Here is a 27,204-nt window from a genome sequence, read left to right on the forward strand (position 1 = left end):
TATCGACTGATCCTTCCTTGTCGTTGTAACACCTTCCACATATCGACTGATCATTCCTAGTCGTTGTAACACCTTCCACATATCGACTGATCATTCCTAGTCGTTGTAACACCTTCCACATATCGACTGATCCTTCCTTGTCGTTGTAACACCTTCCACATATCGACTGATCATTCCTAGTCGTTGTAACACCTTCCACATATCGACTGATCATTCCTTGTCGTTGTAACACCTTCCACATATCGACTGATCATTCCTAGTCGTTGTAACACCTTCCACATATCGACTGATCATTCCTTGTCGTTGTAACACCTTCCACATATCGACTGATCATTCCTAGTCGTTGTAACACCTTACACATATCGACTGATCATTCATAGTCGTTGTAACACCTTCCACATATCGACTGATCATTCATAGTCGTTGTAACACCTTCCACAAGAGGATACTCAAAACATTCATCAACAAAGAACTGTACGCCAAGAGTGCGGGATACGCCCGTCAGGGAATCAGAAATTTATAAATCAAAAGGGAACTTATGTCAATACATAAACAATTCATCAAAGTTAAAGAAAATTGCTCAAAGCATTTTAGCTATAGTCAGAAAACTGGAAAAATGTCCAATCCACATTTTGTATATGAATAAAATCCCATAACTCGGAAACGTAAAATCTGAATTTAAAAAAAAAACGAAAGGGAACATCTACAATTCACCAATGCTTCATATGACGAACAGACGAACGGAAAGAAGTTCCATTTGAACATCGATTTACACTATGAGCATGATAGGTTAAAACGCGGAGATCCATGGATTAATCTTCACAACTTTGAAATATATTCACAGGTGACGTGATCTTTCAATCGAGAAAAGTAATAGATGCAATCGACCTAGGAGAGAAGGTGTGTGCTGGTGCCTTTGATGGTATTGTTTGTCCTGAAAAGGGTATCCCAGACTGTATAAACTTTGTAGTAAATTTCGCCTTCGCTGGGCCTAGTGGTGCTTGATTGTACATCCCTACGGCTGATATTATTGTTGGTATCTTTGCACTCATCTTCCTAAATAAAAGAAGACCGGGAAATATCAAGGTATATATATATTCCGTCATATTGCACCGCTTAGCTGCGTTAGAGGTAAGGGATATAAAGAATATGTTCAGCCTGTGAAAACTTTTATAAAAAATGTTTTACATTTATATCTTGCCAAAATTATGTTCGTTTAGTTTGTACATTATGTTTGTGAGAGAGAGCGAGAGAAAGAGAAAGAGAGATATGTCAAATCCCTTATAATATATTAATGTGAATTTTTTAACTCCATGACTTATTTTTCAGTAAAAGATATATGGTTATAAGACTTACATGGCCGCTAAAGCTTTTGCTACACCAACACCAATTCCACCAATAATGGCTGCTGTAGCTGCTACCCCAGATACTGCAGCAATGTAAACGGGTGTGTTATCTGAAACTAAAACGAGGGGGATTTTCTTATCTTACTTCTGATATTTTAATAACAAACAATATTTTTTTTTTAGTTTTGCTTTGTTAAAAATGGAAAATTTAATTGAGAATGGAAACGATGAATGTGTCATAGAATCAATAACCCGACCTAAAAGCTGAAACACTGAGCCTAAGGCCACCAACGACAAACAAGACTTACAAAACCAGAGGTTCCTGACCTGGACTGACCCAAAACTTAGTTCAATATCTGTTGTGAGATGTCAACCTCCCCTTAATAATGTGAGCCAGTCTGGAATAAACAAACACACAGAATTACGATCTGCAGGAACAATTTTATGATAGAAATGTGACTTAAACCAAAATAAAAGTTGAAAGTACGACAAATATGAAAGAAGCAAAACATATCCGGTGCATCAAGTTTAAGGACAACTATAACAGTGTTTGTTTTGAATATAAAGAAACTGCATGTTAACCAATATCAACATTGGATTGAGCATACAATATATATATATACCTGTCCCGCTTGTGTCTTCCTCAGTACTGCTGGTATTAAACACCCCACATTTATCTACTGCTGATTCTAGTACGTTACTGTCTACAAATCAAATGAATACGGTATTAAATAAAAAAAATAATTGCAATAGAATGCATGCCGCTTTTTCAATTTGAGACTCGACTCTGTTTCGTTCATACAGCATGGGAACATTTCGCTACGGCGTAGCAAACTTGGTTTTAATATCAATTGTGAATGTCCAAACGCAAGTTTTCAATTTTGGCCAAAGTTACTTACTAAAAAGTTTTGTTTGTTGCCTTAAAATGTTTTGCAAGAGTTGGTATATTTAGAAAAATACTGAAAGACGAGATAAGAAAAGATAACTAACTAACGAAGAAAATGAATCATGATCACAGTACCGACGTCGACGATGTTTAGATTTTATTTGTCCCTGGCAGTTTCATACCAGTATATATAATAGAAAATAAGTGTTGTTACACTATATGTTGAAAATTCCCGTTTTTGACTTATTCTAAAAATAAATACCTAGCTTTACCACCAATTCTGGTACAAGTAAACACAAATTTGAGAATGTTCCAACTGTATTAACATAGTAAGAGTCTGGATCTGAAGCAATAGATTCTAGTTCTGTCATCGATGAAGTAACAACTGAACCAATGCCAATGGCATACACTTCAATCCCAGCATTTTGTAGTATGCTGGCTTGTGTACTCGTTTCTGCCGTCTCGGTTGATATTCCATCTGTTAAAACAACTACAGCTTTTGGCACACCGCTTCGAGAACCATGACCTGACGTAAAGGATGAACTGTAACAAAATTCGAGAGCATCGTGTGTGTATGTTTGTCCTCCTGGTGATCTCGATTTAACTGCTTCAATGGCATCCAGGAGATCAGATTTTGATGTATAGTCATTCAAATCAAATTCTTCTGTAACTGTATTTGAAAATGTGATCACAGAAATTTGAAGTTCGTCAGTGGATGTTCCAATTGTCAACCATTTAGTAACATTGTAAAGAAAGTCAACAGCTTCGTAAAAATCTTCGTAATAGATGCTGCCGGATCTATCTAGGACAAACACAACATCTACAAAAAAAGTAAAATAATAAAAATAATAAACTCCGAGGAAAATTCAAAACGGAAAGTCCCTAATCAAATGGCAAAACCAAGCATTCTAAACAATATTGTTTTAAACTTTAAAGAAAATGGTACACAAACGCTGCTATATAACAAGTTCAAAACAAAGTAAACAAAACAAATACGCTTTATTTATGTGTGTATGTATTTGTTTCTTTTTATTGCTATTATGAATTGAGATGTGGAACATACGCCAATTAAAAGAGACAGAATGACAAACGAACGAATGGATGGAGAAGAGGGAGTATAAAATTAGGAACGTCGTAAGAAATAATGCTTTTAGTCACAGTAAACAAGGCGAATACTGAAATCGAGCCTTCGTAAACATTGTTTCTTGTTGGAGTGCCTCATTCAAATTATAAAAACGGGAAATCTTACAAAGCTCATGTGCCACTAGTATCATCCATTCTTAAAAGACCAAAAAGAAATTCAATTTTGGAAATGCGTTGATAAAGATATAAAAGACACAAATACGCATACAATTAAAACAACAAACGTAAAACACTAAAACATTTAGTCTACATATTTCATGTGTTTTTACCTCAGTTTTTTCCATCAAATTATTACGTGTTTTCGGGTTATATTTTGCCCTGGCTAAGTTAACAAGTTACTAGCATACAATTCTTTTGAAAACGCCTATTGTTTGAAAAAAATAATACACTAATTGATTTAAGTTACCTCTTGTGTCCGCTGTGGTTCTTTTAAAATGATATAATACAAGAAGTATGAAAATTTGACAAATAACATGTAATCTCATAACAGAAAATATAGAATTCACATTCCTCTACATTATAGTTATACCACACGGTACATTTAAAAAAAAAAACACCTGATAATATGCATATAAGCCGTTTTAAAATTTAATCCTTTGCGAATTGGTTAAGCGACTTATAAGGTTAAACAGGGGATGGGTTGTCATTAAACAATGTCACTAGACCAAAACTCAATCAGTCCAAAAGGGACAAGTAAAATTCATTGATCATAATTTCCGTTCGAACACTTTTACATCATTAAATTTCGTTCTTGTATAAACCCAGTCAATTTATTGATAGGAAATAAAAAAAAAAGAAATGTGCCGGATATGGGCGCTGCAGAATTTTAATTTTTTTCATATCAATTTCACTGAAAAGAAATCTGGTAACTTCATGAAGAAAAAAAATAAATACAGAGGCATCATGGTTTTAGAAGACATTTTTGTTTTACTTTGAATATTTTAAGATACCACTAATTACTTGTTCCTTGTATGAACTTGTATGGTATCTTGAAAAATTATTGCAATCAGCTTATAATAGATTAATAGAGGGTAGTAATGGGGGTACCTTCATGACGAATAACGGTAAAAAAAAAATCTCATCAAATGATGTTAACGGTAATTTATGGTGCATGACGATAAAATGTACTCTTTCTTCAAAGAACATTATTTTTTTTGAAAATACAATGCAGTTTTCAAAATTTAAGATTAAATATAAACATTTAAGACTGTTTCATCTCTTTGTATCAAGGATGTATAACAGAATTGTCAATAGAATATTGAATAAATGGATTTTAAACAGCCATTTTATAAAAGAACCATGAGAATTTTAACCTGGGAACTAACATATTTATGTTCCTGTTTTAACTCGCTGGTTTGTAATTAAAATGACAAAGAAACCCCCCAAAAACATGATAGTCACATGTATTGAAGATTTGGTGTCTGAAAGGCGGAAAATATAGCTATACTTCATCACGGTAAACCATCTAATCACATTTGTTCTCAACAACTATCAGTCTATAGTGATACGTATTTTTGACATTAAATAAAAATGGCTGAATAGGTTAATATAATTTATTGAGTTCATATGTCTTTAAAAGCAACTTTTGTCACGTTGTAGTGTTGTTGTTGTTCCAAATATAGAAACCGAAAAACACGCCACAATGCACGCGTGTGCAGTGGAAACCAACGTCGAAATGTGGTTGATACGAAAACATATGACACGACGATACTTATTGTATCTCAGTAAGAAAAAAATGCCTTAACGTTTTAGTATTCTAATATTTTTTGTACAATGATAAAGATTGATTAGTAAAAAATACTCAAATAAATGTAACGTTAGTCATATATCACTATGATTCTTTCATTTTTTTTAATTCTCATATGAAAGCCAGTGTCACTCTCTTTTTTCTTTGTACAATTGTCTGTTTTATTGTCTATTATCATAAAGTCCATTTATGACTGCTTGGCACAGTTGTGCATCATGTCTTAAACATTTATTGTTAATGTGAGCTAATAAATAGTGGGTATTGTCGATGAATAAATCTTTTGGACACTGAGAACTTTCAACTTTGTATATGCACATACATTTCATAGATATGTACATTTCTGTAATTTTATTACGTTTAGGACATCGACAGGCACTTGTCTCAGATTTTTTTTTCTATATACCTTAATTTTGTATCAGAGACATATTATACAATTATATTATTGTATTATATGTCTCTGGTTGTATTAAGGTATGTATAATAAAAAAATATTCTGAGACAAGTGTCTGCGTCACCATGGAAGATCATGGAAGATTAGCTACATAGTTAACTGGGTTTTTTTTTACACGGAATTTATTTTTCCGTACTGGTTCAAAAATTATAATGTTCATTTCCGGCATCTTGAACAATGGCCGACGATTTACAAACAAATTTGTCTACGTACAAACTGCAATTACAACAGGTAATTAGACTTTGAAATGCATAAAAAAACATAGATTTCTTACATATTTTATATGTGAATAAATTAAAACTAAGTGTTACCAATAAATGTACGATGTTGACTGGTAGGCCGAGGTCTCGGATATTTTTTTTCCATGATCACGTTTGAAAATTATTTTGTGTCCGGAATGATATTCTGATTTGGCCGTTCCAAGAGGAATCAGATTTTCATCGCAGATCGTATGCTTATTGATGTTTCTAAATTGCTTGTTGGCTGACAGTCTTGATCCTGTCTTATTTGTGTTTCTTACAGCTTTAAGGTTCATCATAACCTTTTGGCTAAAATGGCCGTATTTACACCCCAAATTTTACTCTGAGTACAGACTAACCTATACACCTGCAACAGTTTTAAGGGATGGCAGGAACTAGATATATAAATTTTAAATGCATTTTATGTTTCAGAAAATTATAAACTTTTCTAGATTTTGCTATCCATTTTTTTTCGTTCCTGCAGAAGGTGCAAAAATTAACTAAGTAGTGAAAACGATTGAGAAGCTCCCCTCATATAATCAATGTTGTGAGTAGTATTGATTTAAATGGACAATAGATGGACAATAGACACCTGTAAACAATGGGTGATTTAACAGGTTTAAACTGTGTAACTGAGTGGACCGTATCAAATGAAACTCGGGTGTTTGTTTATTTTGCTATCTTCTGCAGACTGGAAAAAAATGAACATCAAAATCCAGGTAAGTTTATAATTTTCTGAAACGTAGACTTCATATAACTTTTATATATCTAGTTCCTGCCATGCCTTAAAACTTTCCTGGATGTACCAGTTTGTCTGTACTCATAGTAATTTTGGAGGTGTAAACACGGCCATATTTTTCAATTCCTTATGATGAACCTTAAAAAGGGCAGGGTATTTTTTTTTCTCAGAAGCGCAATTGGCTACATTTTATGCGGTAGGTCTTTTCACCAACGAATACCACCACACACTGCTGAACACTACCAATATATTAAAATACCAACTTACACACCTAAATATATTGTATTCATAGTGATATTAGTGTTTCCTACAGCTTGTGAAACGGGCAGGGTAATTTTTGCTCAGAGGGGGATCCTAGTGCGATTGGCTACATTTTAAAACCTTTTGCGCAGAGGACTATTGACTCTTTTAGAGCCCTATTGTCATAGATATTAAGGCACGTTAATGGATAGGGATTAAATTGAATATACATGAACCTTCTTCTTCAGTCAGAGCTCAGACATAAACATGATAAACAAGTCTATTAGCTCTGTTTTTGACTTAAAGAAGTCAAAACATGTACATGTATTCTTTATAAAAATGTGTTTTCAATTTTAGACTTATCTAAGTCACAAAATGACAGACTTGTTTAGGTCTATTTATGTTGATGAAAAAACTTAACTTGACTTGGTGGCCAAACTACACCACCTTTGACAGTAAAAACCTGTCTGAGAGTTCACAAGGACTTGATCTATCTATATTTAATTATCTAATTGAACATCCTTACTAAACACAGATGTTTTACCTCATTAAGTGTGGATCCAGGTGGTTGCATTGTAAGGTTAATTCACATGATCCCCGATTTTTCAGACTCTCATTCATATTTTTCTTTAGAAGACAAGGCATTGGCTTTCAATGTTGTCATTAATATTTGATTTAGATGCATGACCTTTTTATAAGTATGCGTGGGTCTTGAAGTTGACCAATTTTGGTAACTTATCGACTTGTAGGAGTTGATATTTGCAACTTTTTGATTCTGGTCAATCATTTCTTGCTTAACAATATTTGACTTATTTAAGTCGTATTTTGTCTTGCATTAAAGGGAGACAAATCCTAAAACTTACAAATTTAGACATCTATAAGTCAAAAGCAGATTCAGACTTATTTATGTCTGAGCTCTGACTGTTCTTGTGTCCGTATAAGCATCCTTTATAAGGATCACCACCATAAGTTATGGCGTATAAAGGAAGCATTTGGAGCCTGTATCGGTACAGTTTAATGTGAGCATTTGCCTACCCAATTCCCCAGCCAGGCCGTGACGGGTCTTATTACCAGAAAGTTAACCGTCCCTAAACATAATAAAATATAACAAAATAAAACATACCAACTCACACACTCACCTGATTCGCTCAGTCCTCAAAGTATAAAAAGTGTATTTTTTCTATGTATCAAATATCCTTTTTAATATCTGTGTGTTTTAAATGGGAAAGGGTCACCTCGGATGCCCCACAAATGCCTTGGCAAAATACGTCTAAGGTAATAACGAGGATCTATCAAAACTGACACTACCAAATGCCCTGCTGTATCAAGGTAGAGGAAAGCCGAAAATCCTACTGAAAAGGATCTCGGAAAGAAACTACCGATCCATTAGGAGAACAGCAAGAACTCTCAGACTTCAAATGATAGGTCTTATAGTTTCCAATGGAAACTACTAATGGTCTAGTAATGGATCCCATATGGGCAGAGCACATGTCTCAAACATACCTGAAAATATCTGCAGAGGTTTTCCTCAACAAGAAAATAATGACCGAAATTGAAAGTATATAATGTATGGATGATAAAGTGCATCCAAGAAAGCAATTTAGAAGACTAATTTGGATGATGTTGATGGATTCTCTCTGCAAAAATTTCACGTCCGTTCTCATCGACACCCACCGGCTCACCCTTTCAATTACCATTGTGTCCTACTTATTGGTAAGAAATGATTTGTGTATTACATTGTATTAGGTTCAATCTGTTTTGTTTTCTAGGTTGAAGCATCATTAACTACAGATCCAGATAATGAAGATCTATTGAAGCTCAAGAATGATTTACAGGTGGGTTGTTATACTGACATCTATTGTATAGTAAGAAATGCCCTTTTTCATTGAATTTATACATTAGACATGTTAGATGAAATTAAAAAAAATATAATTTAATATATTTGAATACTTATCACTATTTATGTATTCTTAAATTTCAGCAATTAATTTGTATTAACATGAAAAATATTTTGATTGAAGAAAAACTAAATTCCTGTACATGCTGTATGAACAAAAATAATTGAAAAAATATCATAAAACATAATAGAAATGTAAAAGTTGAAAACGTCCAAGCATTACAACAACTGTCAGTGTTAATGTGTGTATAGATTTATATTTTCTAGACAAGACACAACAGCTCAGCTGTACAAATGTATTGCAAGAATAAGTTTGGATCGTAAGTAACAAAGACACGCACACCAAATAGATATACAGGCTGTTAAAGTGGTAAAAATTGATTCAGGATATCTTTTTTAGTCAGGTTCAGGATTATGAAAGAAAGCTTAATTGATTCTTTGAATTTTTTTTTTATCATCAACTGAAATAAGACAAAAAATTAAAGGGTAAAAAATAAATTTGTAAAATTTTAATTTATTATTACTATTAGCATACAAGCATTTTATAAACTAGATTCTGTGATTGTTATTAAACAGAAACTAATCTGGCACAAATGACTTAAAAAAAGGAAGCATGATAAGGCTATCACACATGTTCACAAATATATAAGCTAAAAAATACCCTCAGAGTGGACAATACCTATATAAAACATATTGGGAATCATTCATCAGAGATGATACATATTTGTATTTGACGACAAGTTTTAGAGATGTAATATCTGATTTGGTACATGCATGAAATGTTCTATGCACAAAAAACATACAGTATTTGTGGACGTATTGGGGACAAAAGTGTTATTTGCATATTAAAACTATGAATTTAGGATTGCTCTATATAGCTAATATTACATGTAATGTTCTATGCACAAAAAACACACAGTATTTGTGGACGTATTGGGAACAAAAGTGTTATTTGCATATTAAAACTATGAATTTATGATGGCTCTATATAGCTAATATTACATGTAATATAAAACTATGTGCAAGTTTTTTTCACAAATTTGTATTCATCCATATGTCCTAATATTGTGTGAAAAAAGCAAGTTATTTATCTTTATGAGTGTTATATTCCTTTTTACTCAAATACGCTGTATTTGTATCTTTAACAGGAAGTTATAGACCTGACTGTGGACTTGATTGGTACCAAACTACCTCCTGAGGCAACAGAAGTACTCAAATCTGACGCACCAGATGTATCGTCCTATAATTGGAAGTCAGGTGATCCATGTATGGCTATCTGGTCAGAAGACGGACAGTAAGTCACTCCATTACACAGTCATTTATAAACTCTGTGACAACAGGGTCTATATGTTCATTTTATATGTTTTAAGTGACCAACACCACACATTTCAGAGCCTCTTTTTCACAGAATCATTTAAGGGGTGTTAAGTTGTAAACATCAAGGCTGGTTGGAATATAAATGCAAGTAAAAAAATCGATCTGAAATGTTTTCAGCATATTGAAAGTAAATGGTGACTGAAAAAGACTGATGATTGCTGGCAATGGACTGAATTAGATAGATTATATGTCAACTCTTGCTTTTTATACGACCGCAAAATTTTTTTTAGTCGTATATTGGTATCATGTTGGCGCCGTCTTCTGCGTCGTCGTCATCCGAATACTTTTAGTTTTCGCACTCTAACTTTAGTAAAAGTGAATAGAAATCTATGAAATTTTTAACTTTTGGTCCCGTTTTCAAATTGGTCTACATTAAGGTCCAAAGGGTCCAAAATTAAACTTAGTTTGATTTTGACAAAAAATGAATCAGTTAGGTTCTTTGATATGCTGAATCTAAAAATGTACTTAGATTCTTGATTATTGGCCCAGTTTTCAAGTTGGTCCAAATCGGGGTCCAAAATTAAACTTTGTTTGATTTCATCAAAAATTGAATAAATGGGGTTCTTTGATATACCAAATCTAACTGTGTATGTAGATTCTTCATTTTTGGTCCTGTTTTCAAATTGGTCTACACTAAAGTCCAAAGGGTCCAAAATTAAACTTAGTCTGATTTTAACAAAAATTGAAATCTTGGGGTTCTTTGATATGCTGAATCCAAAAATGTACTTAGATTTTTTATTATGGGCCCAGTTTTCAAGTTGGTCCAAATCAGGATCTAAAATTATTATATTAAGTATTGTGCAATAGCAAGTCTTTTCAATTGCACAGTATTGCGCAATGGCAAGAAATATCTAATTGCACAATATTGTGAAATAGCAAATTTTTTTTTAATTAGAGTTATCTTTCTTTGTCCAGAATAGTAAGCAAGAAATATCTAATTGCAAAATATTGTGCAATAGCAAGATTTTTTTTAATTGGAGTTATCTTTCTTTGTCCAGAATCAACTTAAATCTTTGTTATATACAATATACAATGTATATTCACTTTTTACTACTAACTGATAAATTAAAATAATCTTTACCATTCAGTGATAACAAGCAGTTTTTTTACATCTTAATATTTTATGATGTATTTGAATGAGTAGTTATTGTTGCAAACTCCATTAGAAATTTTAATTGAGATTAGTTTTGGAATAAGGGAAAGGGGGATGTGATTAAAAAAATTGGGTTCAATTTTTCTCATTTGAAATTTCATAAATAAAAAAGAAAATTTCTTCAAACATTTTTTTGAGAGGATTAATATTCAACAGCATAGTGAATTGCTCTAAGAGAAAACAAAAATTTTAAGTTCATTAGAACACATTCATTCTGTGTCAGAAACCTATGCTGTGTCAGCTATTTAATCACAATCCAAATTTAGAGCTGAATCCAGCTTGAATGTTGTGTCCATACTTGCCCCAACCGTTCAGGGTTCAACCTCTGCGGTCGTATAAAGCTACGCCCTGCGGAGCATCTGGTTGATTATTGGCCCAGTTTTCAAGTTGGTTCAAATCAGGATCCAAAATTATTATAAGTATTGTGCAATAGCAAGAAATTTTCAATTTCACAGTATTCAGCAATAGCAAGAAATCTTCAATTGCACAGTATTGTGCAATAGCAAGAAATTTTCAATTGCACGTTTTGCGCAATAGCAAGAAATCTTCAATTGCACAGTATTGTGCAATAGCAAATATTTTCAATTGCACAGTATTGCGCAAAAGCAAGAAATATCTAATTGCACAATATTGTGCAATAGCAAGAAATTTTCAATTGGAGTTATCTTTCTTTGTACAGAATAGTAGTTGAATCAACATAAATCATTGTTTTATACAATATACAATGTATATTTACTTTTACTACCAACTGATAAATTAAAACAATTTTTACCATTCAGTGATAACAAGCACTTTATTTTACATTTTAATATTTTATGATGTATTTAAATGAGTAGTTATTGTTGCAAACTCCATTAAAAATTTTAATTGAGATCAGTTTTGGAAAAAGGAAAAGGGGGATGTGAAAAAAAGGGGGGGTTAAATTTTTCTCATTTCAGATTTCATAAATAAAAAGAAAATTTCTTCAAACATTTTTTTGAGAGGATTAATATTCAACAGCATAGTGAATTGCTCAAAGGCAAAAAAAGATATTTTAAGTTCATTAGACCACATTTATTCTGTGTCAGAAACCTATGCTGTGTCAACTATTTAATCACAATCCAAATTTAGAGCTGAATCCAGCTTGAATGTTGTGTCCATACTTGCCCCAAATGTTCAGGGTTCAACCTCTGCGGTCGTATAAAGCTGTGCCCTGCAGAGCATATGGTTATATATTCTAACCTTTATTGTTTCAGATACTATGGCAGTAAGATAGATGAGATTCTAGAGGATGGAACTTGCACTGTAACTTTTGATAGCTGGGGCAACACAGAAGTCACCAATGTACGGCAAATTATCTTCTTGCAAAATTCATATACCTTGTGTAAAAGAGGGCATCATTTAAAATTTGTTTGATTCCTCTCTCCTGTGCTTTTTTTCAGACGAGAGTAGGCTGTAAGAAAAAAATATATTTTTATGGTCCACAGAATTTAATTTTACCAGGTGACACAAGTTTGGAATGTTATACAAATCTAACCCTATTACTGGCAAAAGCTTCAGCGATATGTTAAGGGGGTACCCAACACCTTCACTAAAATAATTTGGCTCGTTTAATTTTCATAAAAGTTTGACAAAGTATTTACTTCGACCCTTTGACAAAAATATATAAAAATTTCAAAAAATTTAGACCAACCATTTTATCCAAAAAATTACGCTGGTTATATATAGCAGTTTGACAAACACTAATTTTGATCATTGATAAGCTTAATATTCCCTTCAACACATCATTTTAAAACGTTTAACTGATCTTACAGAGTTATCTCCCTAGGTACCACCTTAACAGACCAAAATTTGATGCTCACAACTGCAAAATTCATTTTATTTCAGTGGCAAATAGAAGAAAAAAACATGCAGTAAACTAAACAAAAAAATGATTAAAATTGTAATCAGGAACACAAATCCTATTGGAACTACCACACTAATAGCTTGTTATAAAGTGTGCATATTTGATTTAAAAAGATACAGACCGTGCAAGGCTGTATGGTAACCTATAGTTGTTAATTTCTGTGTCATTTTTGTCTCTTTTTGAGAGTTGTCTCATTGGCAATCATACCACATCTTCTTTTTTTTTTATATGTATAGCCAGTCAAAGTCATTAAAAACTTCCATCGTTGTAAAAAAGATAGATATACAAGTTTTAAAGTAGTAGGTATACAAAGTCCATAAAGTGAATCAGATTTAGGAAATAATAATTACTTTACACATAAGTAGAATTCATACATTATTACAACATATTATTTAAAGTCATAAGAAACGAGTGACCGGTGAAAAATAATGTTCTTCCAATTCTTTAACCAATGCATACAAACATCATAAACTCAGTCTTCTGTTCAAGAATTTTTCATTTTTTTCGCATAAATTTCGTATAATCGTCAATTTTTTTTCAATCGGTCAGTGTTGTTGCGAAAATATGGCAGGTAATTAAAGTTCGTGTTTTGAAGCCGAAATTTAACGATTGTCACCTGTTTGTCAACAATCACCAAAAAATCAACAAAAAAGCATGGAAATTGAGCATGTGTTTAACATGTAAATTCATATAATAGTTTATTTTAAGGACATCCATGCCTATTGCGATCACCAGATTTTTACAAGATGGGTCACGCTGAGGTCACTTTGCATACGGAAAATATGTCGGGGGGGGGGGGGGGGGGGGGGGGGGAATTGCTTCCTGGAAGGAAACAATTAAAATAAAGTAAACTTCTTCTAAATATGAATAAATTAAAGAATTTTCTTCAGAAAAAAGTTTTATGTACATAAGTTTTAAAATAAAAACTATCCATTGAGTTATAAAAAAACATATGCATTATTTTTTTAATTTGAGGTTTCTTATGACTTTAACACAGAAAACGCAGTGAGCTACAAACCAAGAATTTTATTTTTGGTGATAAATTCTTGTCTTGTTGAAGAATGTATCCAAAATAAAAAATAAACAGACAGTTCATCAATTGGTCAGATGTGCTGTAAAAATTTATGTAATTTATAATTACAGTATATAAATGTGATGTACAGTGTTCTAATAAAAACAATCACACACCTGCAAAAATGTCTTTCTGAATAATAAAAAAAACCACCTATCGAAAGCATAAAAATCAACACATTGTTTGGTATTAATGTGGCTAGGCTGCTGAGAGTCAGAATAATTAGTCTGAAAATGGTGATATCTCTACTTGCAGACTAGCACCTTGTGAGCTTACATGTGCAGAAATCTTTACTTATAAAATATTGGGTATGATGGGACAGGCACATACTTGCAGAATGTGGCAGATTAAACATATAAGTGAGATCCCAACCCTCCCCTAACCTGGGACAGTGTAATAGCTTGTCAGTATGTCAGTATAGTAAGAAGGGTAAATTTATCATTTGTATACCTCATTAACATGTTATAATGCTGGACATTAAGTAGCCATCAATCAATCCTTTATTTTGTTTACAGGTTACAATATTGAAGCCCATTGACCCTAATGCAGTACCAGGTTCATCTGATGACAAACACAAATCAAAGTAAGTTTATTACATTATTATAAATTAGGGAATTAACTTAATTCTGGCGCCACATATTGGCGTGTAGACTGGCGTGCACAATAACATACAGAGAAAATTGGCAAAGTTGGTATAAGTAAGTTGCATGCCAGAGGAACGCTAATCAATCGTTAAACACACATTGCTTAAGTTTGAAGTACATCGAAATACAAAGGTATAAATTTGGTGAGCGCTACAACTTTAGAATTTTCATCCAGCTCAAGCGTGCATCGAGCATATATCTGTACGCTACACGCACGTAATACATACACTTCAAGCGTGTTTAACGCGCTAGAAATAAGTTTGAGACACGTTTAGGGCACGTTTTATTTAACATCGTTTGACTTGAACTAAAACATATGTGGGTATGTTTGTACCAAACACCCCATAATAGAACGTCCAAGATAGGTCTGGGACTCGTCTCAAGTACGTTCAAAAAACTTTTTTCCTTCGTAGCGTGCATTCCATCTACGTTAGACATGCCAGGCATACTCCAACATACGTTTCTTGAACGACAACATACTTTTCTTGAATGACTGATAAACACTTGGGTACGCTTCTTGAATGCCCAATACATGCTTGAAACTCGTTGTTCACACGCTACAGATATGATTGACAGGTTGAATGCATCCAAAATTACTAGCCTATTGGCAGCGTACATAATTCTTCAACACTCCTGGTGTTGTCAGAGCTTTACACTGATGTGTGACGCCAGTATAAAGCAGGGAAAAGTAAGGGAAAAGGGGGGGGGGTGTTAGAAAAAAAGGTAATTTTTAAACGAAAAATATAGTTATGTTACTTGGCGAAAAAAATATTAAAGTGGCGAAAAATATATTGTTTTGGCGAAAGAGGTGGCGAAAAAAATTATTGACCCAGGGGAAACCCTGATAAAGTTAAACACATTTTGGTTGGACTATGTAGATGTTATTGTCTATTCATCAGTTTTGCCACTGGACATCTCAGGACAAATATTAATAGAAAATATATTTGGAATCTGGAAGGAAGATATATGTGCTGCAGTTCCATCCATTAAGTAGAGTAGCTATTGTAAAAGAATGTACAAATTTATTTTCAGACGAGATAAGATAGCAGAACAGAGAGAATACAAGAAAAAGAAAACACAGAAAAAAGCGCAGAGGTTAAAGGCTCAGGAAGAAGAAAGAGAAACAGAGAAAAACAAATGGCTAGATTTTAATGCCAAAGTAAGTCAGTTATTGCAGAAACATAATATGGACAGAAGGTAGTTTAAAGTTCGTCATGGTTGTACTTGAATTAAATGTTTGGATGGAGCAGAAATAACTATTTTAGAATTCTGAATAAAAAAAGGGTCAGCACCATCACTTGCTGATAAGCATTCCTGAATTATTGTAAAAACTATTCAAAATCACAAAATAATGCTGTAAAAATGGTTTCAGAAAAGATATTTCCATTTTGGGACGTTTTTAGCAAAACAGAGAGGAGATGAGGGGTGTTTAAAAATTAGAAGCTACTGTAAACCAACTTATTTTCGCGAGTAATTTATTTTTCGTGAGTTGACAAGTAATGGGAATATAAATTGTCTCGAATATGTTACATGTGGATCTTTCCTGATTAAACTTTATTAAGTTAATTAGAAAATCGCACAATTAAATTGTTGCGAAGATGACTATAAACGGGTTAATGCGAAATAAAGTATCCATGTAAACAAGTTGGTTTCCAGAAGAACCCTTACATTTGTAGATACATCAGGTGTCTGCCATTTTGCTCAAGGTTTCAATAACTAAAGCATGTCATCAAATTGTCCACAGAATTTAGCAGGCTTCCAAGTCCTTGGTGTTAGAATTTAAAGCACACATTTATAAATGATTATTAATATGATACCTATACATTTTGTAATAAATTACTGTAAATTCAAACTTTCTTCAATCCTTTTATTTTTGAGATTGTTGATCAATATACACAAAGAGATATATGCACATATATTTAGCTCATTAAATCCTTGATATTGCAAACATGTTTATAAGTTTTTTTTTGTATTTTTTCCAGACATTTTCCAAGACAAATAAAGGTAAAGTAAAGAAGAGTATATTTGCCACACCAGATCATGTAAATGGTAAAGTTGGTGTTGGTACGTGTGGACAAAGTGGTAAACCCATGACAAAGTATACACACCAGGAAAAATGGAAGAAATGAGCAATCTCAGAATATATATGACTCAATTTTAGCCTCACATTGTTATAATGCAGCGAAAAGATAATATTTTGAAATCATGCTAAGTTGTCAGATTAAAATTCTGATTAAGCCTGTTTTTATGTCAACAGAATAAGTATTGACTGAAAGATCATGTCATGAACACTTCATCATTTTCATCTGATAACATTTTCATTTTATAAGCCAATCATTTTCATTTTAATAGACCTAAGTTTTACAATTGCTAATTGAAATGAAGACAGTTTGATTCATTAGTTGATAATTTTCAGTGAATTTTTATACATTGAAAACAAATATGAACATTTGTTTGAATGGTTTTATTTCTTGTTTCATACAACACATTATTTTGTAAATAAATGTTTAAACATGTAATATTTTTGTTTTTGATGTTTTATAAGATACTTTATTGGTATTGTGTGTTTGTGTAAAACACAATTTTGTTCACTTCCAAAAACATTCAATTATTTTCACATGATTGTTTCTCTTTCTAAGGTACTGTCTCAGTGTTAGTGTGCTAGCTCTAATTTGGAAGGTTGTTACTTAGAACACTAGCCAGGTAAAAAAAAGATGTGAAAACATTTAGAAGTAAGAGCAAAGAGGTTTAAGAAGATGTGATCAAAGTGCCAAAAGAGACCTCCCTCCATCCTAGTCACTATTTGTAAAAAAAGTGAACCATAATAGATCAAAGTATAGCCTTCAACAAGGAGCCTTGGCTCACACCAAATAACAAGCTATAAAGGGCCCCGAAATTACTAGTGATTAACCATTCAAACAGGAAAACCAACAGTCTTATCTACAAAAAAAACAAAAAGCACTTATGAACCATACCAACAAACTACAACCTCTGAACAACAGGTTCCTGACTAAGGACAGGTGCAAACAAATCCAAGGAGTTTAAACATTTTAACAGGCTCAAGAGTCAGAACAGTGTAGGATGGTTGACATTTCTATCAGCACACTGTCTCTTTGTGAATGACATTATAATTCTATTAGAGCATGTTTGTCTAGTTCAAATCAGGGTTGATATTCACATCACATTACATGTTCTTGTTTTTATATGCATGTAATATTTGCCACTGAAAGGTAATTTCCCTACATCATCACAGTTATAATTCACTAGGTATAATTAAGAATGTTGCAAGGCAAGGGTTAATAGGCCTGATATATATCCCATAAGCAAAACTAAAGTGCCAATCATTATCCAAAACCCTAGAGGTATTTGATTGCTAGACCAATAAGCATCCTGGCCTTTTATAGTCATTTGTTATCTGTCAATGTATTCACATTCAATTATCTTCTCCAAATTGGCAAGCTCTGTCTGATTCACATACTGGGAGTTTAACATTTGGGTTGAAAACACTACCAAGCAACAAAGCCACCCTTAAATAAGGACCCAACAAGTAAACTTTTAACTGTCAATAAACATGCAATCCTCTCCCTTAACCTGTTGCAGTGATCCAACAACACAACACAAGAACACACTAAATAGAAAGAGGAATGGGTTATACTTATTAAATAGGTGCTAAACATTGTTAAATTATATTAAATTAAGTATAAGAGGAGAACAACGACACAACATTAAAATGTAACACACACAGGAACAGAGTAAGCATTTAACAAAATGCTATGAGAATAACAAATATAACATCAAAACCAAAACACACACAGAAACGAGCGTTAAAATAACAATGGCCATTTTCCTGACTTGGTACAGGACATTTTTAAAGAAAAAAATGGTGGGTTGAACCTGGTTTTGTGGCATGCCAAACCTCGCACTTTAATGGCAATGTTAAATTTAAACATCAAAATGACAACATAATATTACAGGACTACAATACAAAAAAATAGGAGAACGTTTTAGGCAAAGAAACACATGAATAATAGATAAAAAAAAAAAGGCATCAGGTTTAAAATTCAATACGCCAAAAACGCGCCTCGTCCACACAAGACTTACCAGTGACGCCAAGATATAAAAGTTCGAAAGTCAAAAAAAGTACAAAATTGTACAGCACTGAGGATCAAAAGTTGAAAAAGGTTGAGCCAAACACGGCAAGGGTTTTCTGCTTGTGATAAGAACATCCTTATTATTTAGAACAATTTATGCTATTGCAAACAGTAAATTTTATCAAATGAATATAAAAGATATACATGATAAAACTGAAGTCTTAACTAATTACAGAAAACAAAACCCGAATACATAATACAAAGACCAAAAAATACAGAAAATAGACACATCCGACTTAGTCCAGGCCTCAACGCTAAAAGTCATAAAAATGACGTCACATACGAAGTGGTGAAAAGGCACTAAAGTGACGTCACATTTCAATTTCTGAAAGAGCACAAAAATGACGTCACATTTGAAAAACTATATCTCAAAAATAAGATAGAATTAGAATTGATTTAAGATTATAATAGAACTAAAATATGTGTTACTAAGACTAACTGCCTCTAGGTCGCAAATTGACCTCTTATTAGACAAGACCAGGCAAAGATTGCTAAATAACTTTAATTCTTTAATTTGAACAGCGGTATACTACTGTTGCCCTTCATTAGCCAGCTATATAACCATATTAAATCCACTATTTTGTGCGTAACGTACGGAAATGGTTGTAGCAATTCTGTTTTATGACAGTTGGAGTTCGGTATTTTTGTTATTTTCTTTTTACACAAACCATTACCAGGAAGTATATATAACATTATAAAGAACAAAATTAATAGGTTATCTGTTAAAAGATGTAAGAAACCCTATGTAAAAACATTATTTATCTCCGTTCGTATCCGAAATATCAACACCACGACATATGCCCTTCCATTTTAACAGGATTTCAGTGTATAAGAATACAATGCAATTAAAGTAGCATTGTTAAATGGGCATTTTGTTTGGGTTTATTCCGACAACGTTAATTAAAGTTATTCTTGAAAAATATTGTCAGGAAATTAAATACCAAAAAGATTTAGATGCGGGTTGATTGAGGATATTTTAACTGTTTATTTTTATATGCATGTTTCATTGTGTTTTTACACATTGAATTGTTCAACGTCAAGTTTTATTTCTATTCTCTATGAATCTTATATTTTTTTATATTTGATATGTGAAATTTTTATTTCCATTTAACAGATTAATTTCTATATTTTGCAGTCAAAAGATTTTATTTTGATCATATGTATGATAAATATATAATGTAATAAATGTATTCTATGTCACTCTTTCTGATTCATTTGCCTCTTTTTTTTTTATTTATTGACATTTTTGTTTTTGTCTTGACTGGCACGTTTTGTCCGAGAAAGTTAATCAACAAAAAAACCCAAACTTTGAAAATACAGTCAACGAAAAATGAATTTGAGGGAATTACGTAGTGTAAGAACATTCGTGTTCGGAACTCTGTCACCTTAATATAAATTGGCGTTTGATTGAAAATAAGACTACTTTCTTAAAAGTGACAGCACTTTTGTGCTGACATGAATTATCATTGATATGGTTATATTTTTTAAATTAACTGTAACAATTACAAAATTTTGAATTTTTGAAATACTAAGGCTTTTCTACCTCAGGCATAGATAACCCTAGCTGTATTTGGCAAAACTTTTAGGAATTGTGGTCCTCAATGCTCTTCATCTTCGTACTTTATTTAGCCCTTTTAAACTTTTTTAGATTCGAGTGTCACTGATGAGTCTTTTGTAGACGAAACGTGCATCTGGCGTATATACAAAATTTAGTCCTGGTATCTATGATGAGTTTATTTTCTCCCATTTTTTATGTCTTGTATTCAATAGTATTTGATAAACTTAAGCTTTGACTTAAAAGTCGCTGGATGGTTAGTTTAGAATTATATTCGTACCAAAAACGCAGGATGCTATGTAAATAGTAACTAACATGCGAGGAAAATAATTTAAACATATCCCTTTTTAATGTAACATATAATTCATTGTTATCTTTGAAACTATTTAACCTGTATAAAATAAAAACATGTAACTTCATATAAAAACTTATCCTTGAAAGAAAGATGTTTAAATAATGAAATTCTCCTCTTTGTAATTATGTGCAGCCATCGTTATATATTTAGTATAGCTGATTATTCACTTTACAGCATTTGACACTGCATTCGCAATTTCTAGATGAAATTGTTTACACCGATTACTCAATAATTCCATGTCAATCTACATTTAGTAGTTTTTTTTTTTATTTAATATTTGTACTGTCCTCATTTAATTTTCTTCAAAGGCAATATAAAATGCGGTTTACATGTTGAATGCACTATAATATCATTTATTTTGAGGTTTATGCAACTTACTCATCGTTTGCTTGTTACTTTGAATTTCGAGATTTGGACATCAATTAACTACGGTTGCTTTTATTTACAATAATTTAGAAGATATTTTATTTAACATAATCAATATATTTTTTTTTATCATACAGGGATTTTTAACAAAGGTAACTGACTTTAAATAAATGGTTTATAAACTGGAATATTAACACGATAAACACCATCTTCGCTAGCCAAGGGTTATGATCCACTCATGTCCACCCTTGGCAGATTAAGCCAGCATTTGTAATAACAATGTTGCGCCATCTATCGGTAGATTAAAGTCACGCACATTCCGAATACTTTATTCTTGACCAATGGTAGCACTTGAAGTCGCAAAGCAAGCATTCTTAACATAAATCATGACTTAAAAATAAAAAAAGTATAACAAAATACAGAACTTCAATTTTTATTTTAAAAAGTGAGAGGCATAGAGACTGACTCAATCAAAATTTATCCAACAACGGAATGTGCAGAGAGCATCCATCAATGAAATTCAAAAATAAAAAAGCAATGAATGATGTTAAATTTGATATGGCTTGATGTGCTTCTTTGTTAAATATTAGTTTTGTTTTGATTGTGATTAGAACACAAATAAATCATGCATTGATGATGCATGATTTATTTGTGTTCTATTTACGATCGAATTATATATAATATATTGAATTTAAAGAGAATAAACAACTTCTTTTCAAGCTGATGAGATGGTTTCAATCAAATTTTAAGAAAAAAACCAACTATATCTTTCACAGATTTTAAGATAATTATTTCATAGATTTTAAAATAATTATTTCAATTTAACTGCAATACGTTTTTGTTTGTAAGATGAATAAAATTTCACTTAAAGTGTTAGAAAATGCTTCAACAAAAACATAGATAGTTATAAACGAAAGATTGCTAAGATTTGGTTAAGGATAAATTCCTTCCCGAATATTTATGTTGACATTTATAAAAATATCCCAGCTCATGCACGTGATCAGATGTTTTCCTCTCGATGTTCAATGTCCTAGGAATAATTCTGCTACAGTATTTCTTTATAACTATGATGTGTGCCCTGACAAGCATCTCATTAACAGTGTTGTATGATTAAAAATTCGAACGCAGATTTTAGTTTGCTTCTTGCTTGAACAATATATTGGATAGAAGCTAACATATCGGGAAGAATTTCAGTAACATTCAGGACGTGATGATTTGATCAGTTCATTTTGTTTATATTTTGAAGTTTTTTTAGTTTGCAAATGTTAGATGGTCATTGTGAACCTACTTATTTTAGCATGAATATTGGGTTTTCTTCGTTGCTTTGTAGCAGAACTTCAAAGTCTGTACGACACATAAAATATTCCGGCATTGATACATTAAAGAAATGCCATGTATTACATCATGTTGATTTACATGATAAGATATAAACTTTTTTCCAGATGTTTTGTTGCTGATTGAACGTTTTCTTCATGCTCTTAACTATCGTATACTAAGTTCCTTAATTTAACTTTTTAAATCTCAAATATCACCATATATACCAGGATTAAACTTGTATACAATTTACACCACCTGGCCAATGCCACTAACACCACTGGGTCAATGCCACCTCTGGTGGACGTTTCGAACCCGAGAAGATCACCAGCCCAGTAGTCATCAAGTTGGTGTTGACATGAATATCAATTATATGGTCATTTTTATAAATTTCCTGTTACAAAACGTTGTTTTCTGTTGAACAACTAAGATGTTCTTATCCCTAAAATAGATTACCTTAGTCGTATATGGCACAACTTTTTTGGAATTTTGGGTCCTCAATGCTCTTCAACTTTGTACTTGTTTGGCTTTTTATGTGTACTTAAATGAAATAATTTTGAATAAAGGCATCAGTGGTATATCGTTGTGAAATGGTCATAACTCGATATAGGGAAATAAATCTGGGTTACAAACCAAAACCGAGGGAAGCACATCAACTATACGAAGAAAACAATGCAATACCAGAAACACTGAACTGCTACAAAAAAACGCCATTTTCCTGACTTGTTAAGAAAAACATGAAGGTTTGAACTTTGTTGTATTGGTAGCCAAACTTACCGCTTATATGGCAATGTTAAACCCCCCCCCCCCCCAATTTGATAACATAGCGTAAAGGAATACAGTACAAATAAACGAAAAAACACAGTACAATAGATATTATAATAGTACGTTACAACATGTAAGCCATAGAATAACAACGAACACCTTCTATATACAGTATTCCCCAAAGGTGATAGGTGAAAAATTCTGTCCCTATTGATTGTACCCTTATGTTCCGGTGGCAGTCCAAGTTTCGTCGGCCATCATCCCGAGTGGCCTCTATTGTAGGACCTTCCTATTGTATTTATTGTCAACTTGTTCTCGTCCTGAATATTTACCATTGAACGTTTAGCAACCCACAATCAATCAATCTACATACAGTACACCAAAATAGATTTATATAAAACAGAAAGTCGTTGAGTTAAGATGTGGTAAGTATTATATACTATTGAATCTTGTCTTAATTAATTATTTATGTAAAATACCCACAAGAAGTCATTTTTGGGCTTCTTGGTCAATGTAATTTCAAATTTTAATATGAAAACTTGGAGTTGCAAACCTATGTTATATATTGAAATACGAAATCACCGTTATTTTATAGGGTAATATAGGGTGAATCAGAGAGGAAACCTTAACTATAGAATTTGTTTAAATTCAAAGAGATTATTTTCTAATTTACAAAATATTAATTACAAATGAGAACTACGGGTCTTCTTTTATCCATAAAACACAAATTGTCATATAAAAATTCAGTATAAATCACTGCCCTTAAGATTTTAATAAAAAAAAAAATAAAAAGGCTTAATGACACTAAATGTCTAAATTAATAAATCTTTAAATGTCATTTAATAAAAACAAACTAATTTGATAAAAAATTCTGATGCTCAGAAAAACTCACCTTATTTACCTAAATACATTGTAAAGGAAAAAAGTACATACAGTCAGTTTAAGAGAAATCGAGTTCCTACTTTGAAATATATACACGAACGGGCACGATTAGATGATGCTACATCTTACAAAATCTATCCAACTTATTTAACCCGCTCAAGCCGGTGCTATAAGCCATCTTAAACTTGCAATGAGATGATAGTTTTAAGCTTCGTGTTGAAGGCCTCAGTTTGACTTTAAGGCGAAGAACTGTCAATAAAGCGCTGTTCCTCTGCTTTTTGTGTGGTTTCTGTTTTGAGTGCATGAACTGATGTTTTTGTCATGGAAGTATACCCCATATTATTTGCTTTTTTATGCTTTTCTAATGATTTTATATTGAGCTTTGGTTTGTTTATGTGATAAGATGTTGTACATATATTTTGTGTCTTTTTTTATTATTTTATTAACAAGAAAATCCTTCGAGAGAGAACCCGTATTTCAATTTTACATTTTTTTTCAATTATTTGTTTTTATCATTTCACCAAATTTTTACGAAAAAATTGGTTCCATCTTTGATAATTCAACCTAACGTAAAGACATTGGTTTATTCGTTGAATTGGACGTTGTTTTTAATTGTTGTCTTTACACAAATAATGTTATAGTTTGTTATACGTACAATTCATACTCGAATGTGTTTTCTTCACTTTTTAACTACTGAAAGATATTATTTTTTCCCTTCAATTAAGAAGAAATAATATGTTTATATAGTGCTTGATAATCAATTGAGTAATTTTAATAAATATCGTAACTCTTTGGATAAATTTACCTTTTATTGTTTCGAGAGGTCGTTTAGAGTTTAAAATGAAGCGTGGGCATGAACTGATTTCATGGCTGCATTTTACACGTTGACCTCTAAATGCTTATTGTTATTGGCCATTTATTGTAAAATTAAGCTTGCTTTATCAAAGACTCATACTTCATATCACATTAAAATACAACAGAGAGAACAATAAAGATTACATATTTCATACCCCGTGGTTAAAGTAATTCTCCATGTTTACATGTTATGTAATTTTTTTTGCACGTTTGTTCTAAGAGTCATTTAAACCATTGTATCTTATATTTTGCTATTTTGTTATTTTGGAGGTATTTTCTTCTTTCTTTTGGTAATTGTTAGGGGCATTTTTATGGTTTTATTTTTGCAAAAGTTTTACTTGGAAGAAAAAAATAATAGTACATCGAGAAATCACATTAAAATTCGATTGTTCAATGACGTTCTTTACATCGATTGATACCGGATCAACAAACGTAATTAATTTATTAAAAGGAAGTCTCAATTAGAATATATCTTAATAACACGTCAATTTAAGATCGTTATCAAAGTTTTTATGAAAATTTAAAACGAATTCTAGCAAAAAACATGATGACACATATTTTTCTTAATTTGATTTTACTTAATTTTATGATTTTAAGATCATTGACCGGCAGTCTTTGGAATTTTGATAAAGCAGATAAGTACTTCTAACTTTAATTTGAAAAACACAATAATGAAAGTTTATCATTTCCTAGCTGTGCAAATATATATAAACAACACACTTCACGTAGTGGTTGGCAATCATGAAAGTAAAACCTATGTATCATGGGAAAGAAACAAGTACAAAATAATACACCTAAGCATGCATAACAGCAATGTGTTACTTTTGATGCATATAAAAAAAAGTCATTATGAATCTCGAATAAAAAAAGTTATACTTTATATATAAAAATTGAAAACAAAGCGTTTCATAATTTCTTGCGTCCGACGCGCTTTTCTGGATTTACATTCATCAGGAACGCTTATAACACATTAAAAATTATGCAGAAAGAATAATAAAGATTACAGATTTCATATCCAGTGGATAAATAAACTCATCATAGATACCAGGACTAAATTTTGTATATACGCCAGACACGTGTTTCGTCTACAAAAGACTCACCAGTGACGCTCGAATCCAAAAAAGTTAAAAAAAAAAAAAAAACAAAACAAAAAAAAAACAAAAAAACAAAAAAACAAAAAAAACAAAAAAAAAAACCAAACAAAACAAAAAAAAAACAAACAAACAAACAAAATAAAGTTGCAGAGCATTGAGCATAAAACTATTCTTATGTGTTTTGTTTTTTCTCAAATGGAAATTAAACAACTTTCTCCTGAACATTTTGTTGTTTTGTGAGTTTTTTTATTTTTACTGATTTATTTTGCAAACTGTTCAACAGGGTAATAAAAGCAGTATAAAAACATCTATCTTTAACACAATTTGACGATTTTAAATTCCTATGATATCACATACTAGATTCAATGACAATTACATATTTATAATAAGTATTTTTTTGTTTGTTTCTTTATCTTTATATAAAAGATATGATATAATTATCAATCATAGAAAGCATAATGAAATTTGAAGGTCACCACTCGGCCTCCATACACACAAAACTTGAAAATGTCAGCACAGTTCATAAATGTTTAAATTACAGTGTTGGTTATTATAACAGTACGTTGGTTTTGCATTAGGTCATATATCAGAAACTAATTACCCTGTCAAAGGACTAAACTAACAACAGGTATATAGACTCGTTATGCTGCTCAGTGTACAGTATTCTGCGTTTTGAATTATGAACTGTTGGTTGTCTTTTTATTGTTTGTGTGGATAGTGTTATATGTTCTTTTTCAAGTTATAGTACAAATGTATACGATTGTTTCATTGTTTCATACTATACTATATTGTTTTCATTTAAATGACACATAAATGCAACAGTAGTTTGCCGCTCTTCAAATAATTTAAGAAGTTATTTAAGATTAAGGAATGTATCTCCCTCATGCCAACTCTTAATCCTTGCCCAGCTATACGTTGTTGTCCTTTTTTGTTTATAGCTCTTCATCTTTTTAATACGCTTTGAATCTTCTCATATTTTGGCCTCGAGAATCACTGACGAGACCTTGATTGTCATAATGTGCATCTGGTGCAGCAAATTGGTACCGTT

The 27,204-nt window shown here is 31.9% G+C and overlaps 2 protein-coding genes across 2 annotated transcripts; one reads left to right on the top strand and one right to left on the bottom strand.

Annotated features, from left to right (window-relative positions):
* Nucleotides 1–1,279: 1,279 nt before the first annotated feature.
* On the bottom strand, nt 1,280–3,901 carry LOC143077962 (matrilin-3-like). Its single transcript, XM_076253009.1, has 4 exons — nt 3,782–3,901; nt 2,495–3,052; nt 1,970–2,050; nt 1,280–1,462 (listed from the first exon to the last, which is right to left on the bottom strand). Exons 1-4 carry the CDS (start codon nt 3,858–3,860, stop codon nt 1,353–1,355), a joined length of 828 nt encoding a protein of 275 aa, XP_076109124.1. The 5' UTR covers nt 3,861–3,901; the 3' UTR covers nt 1,280–1,352.
* A 1,788-nt stretch (nt 3,902–5,689) lies between these two features.
* LOC143078800 (survival of motor neuron-related-splicing factor 30-like) lies at nt 5,690–17,338 on the top strand. The gene is made up of 7 exons (XM_076253779.1): nt 5,690–5,804; nt 8,561–8,626; nt 9,837–9,982; nt 12,454–12,541; nt 14,691–14,758; nt 15,852–15,978; nt 16,802–17,338. Exons 1-7 carry the CDS (start codon nt 5,751–5,753, stop codon nt 16,946–16,948), a joined length of 696 nt encoding a protein of 231 aa, XP_076109894.1. The 5' UTR covers nt 5,690–5,750; the 3' UTR covers nt 16,949–17,338.
* Nucleotides 17,339–27,204: the final 9,866 nt, after the last annotated feature.

The sequence above is a fragment of the Mytilus galloprovincialis genome, chromosome 6 (assembly GCF_965363235.1).
Source record: "Mytilus galloprovincialis chromosome 6, xbMytGall1.hap1.1, whole genome shotgun sequence".
Lineage (NCBI taxonomy): Eukaryota > Metazoa > Mollusca > Bivalvia > Mytilida > Mytilidae > Mytilus > Mytilus galloprovincialis.

Coding starts and splice junctions, on each gene's coding strand:
- LOC143078800 (XM_076253779.1), top strand. CDS start 5,751: ATGGCCGACGATTTACAAACAAATTTGTCTACGTACAAACTGCAATTA. Junction 9,983..12,453: donor ATCTGGTCAGAAGACGGACA/GTAAGTCACTCC, acceptor TTATTGTTTCAG/ATACTATGGCAGTAAGATAG. Junction 12,542..14,690: donor GCAACACAGAAGTCACCAAT/GTACGGCAAATT, acceptor TTTTGTTTACAG/GTTACAATATTGAAGCCCAT.
- LOC143077962 (XM_076253009.1), bottom strand. CDS start 3,860: ATGAGATTACATGTTATTTGTCAAATTTTCATACTTCTTGTATTATAT. Junction 2,051..2,494: donor AGAATTGGTGGTAAAGCTAG/GTATTTATTTTT, acceptor TTTGATTTGTAG/ACAGTAACGTACTAGAATCA. Junction 1,463..1,969: donor GGAAGACACAAGCGGGACAG/GTATATATATAT, acceptor CCCTCGTTTTAG/TTTCAGATAACACACCCGTT.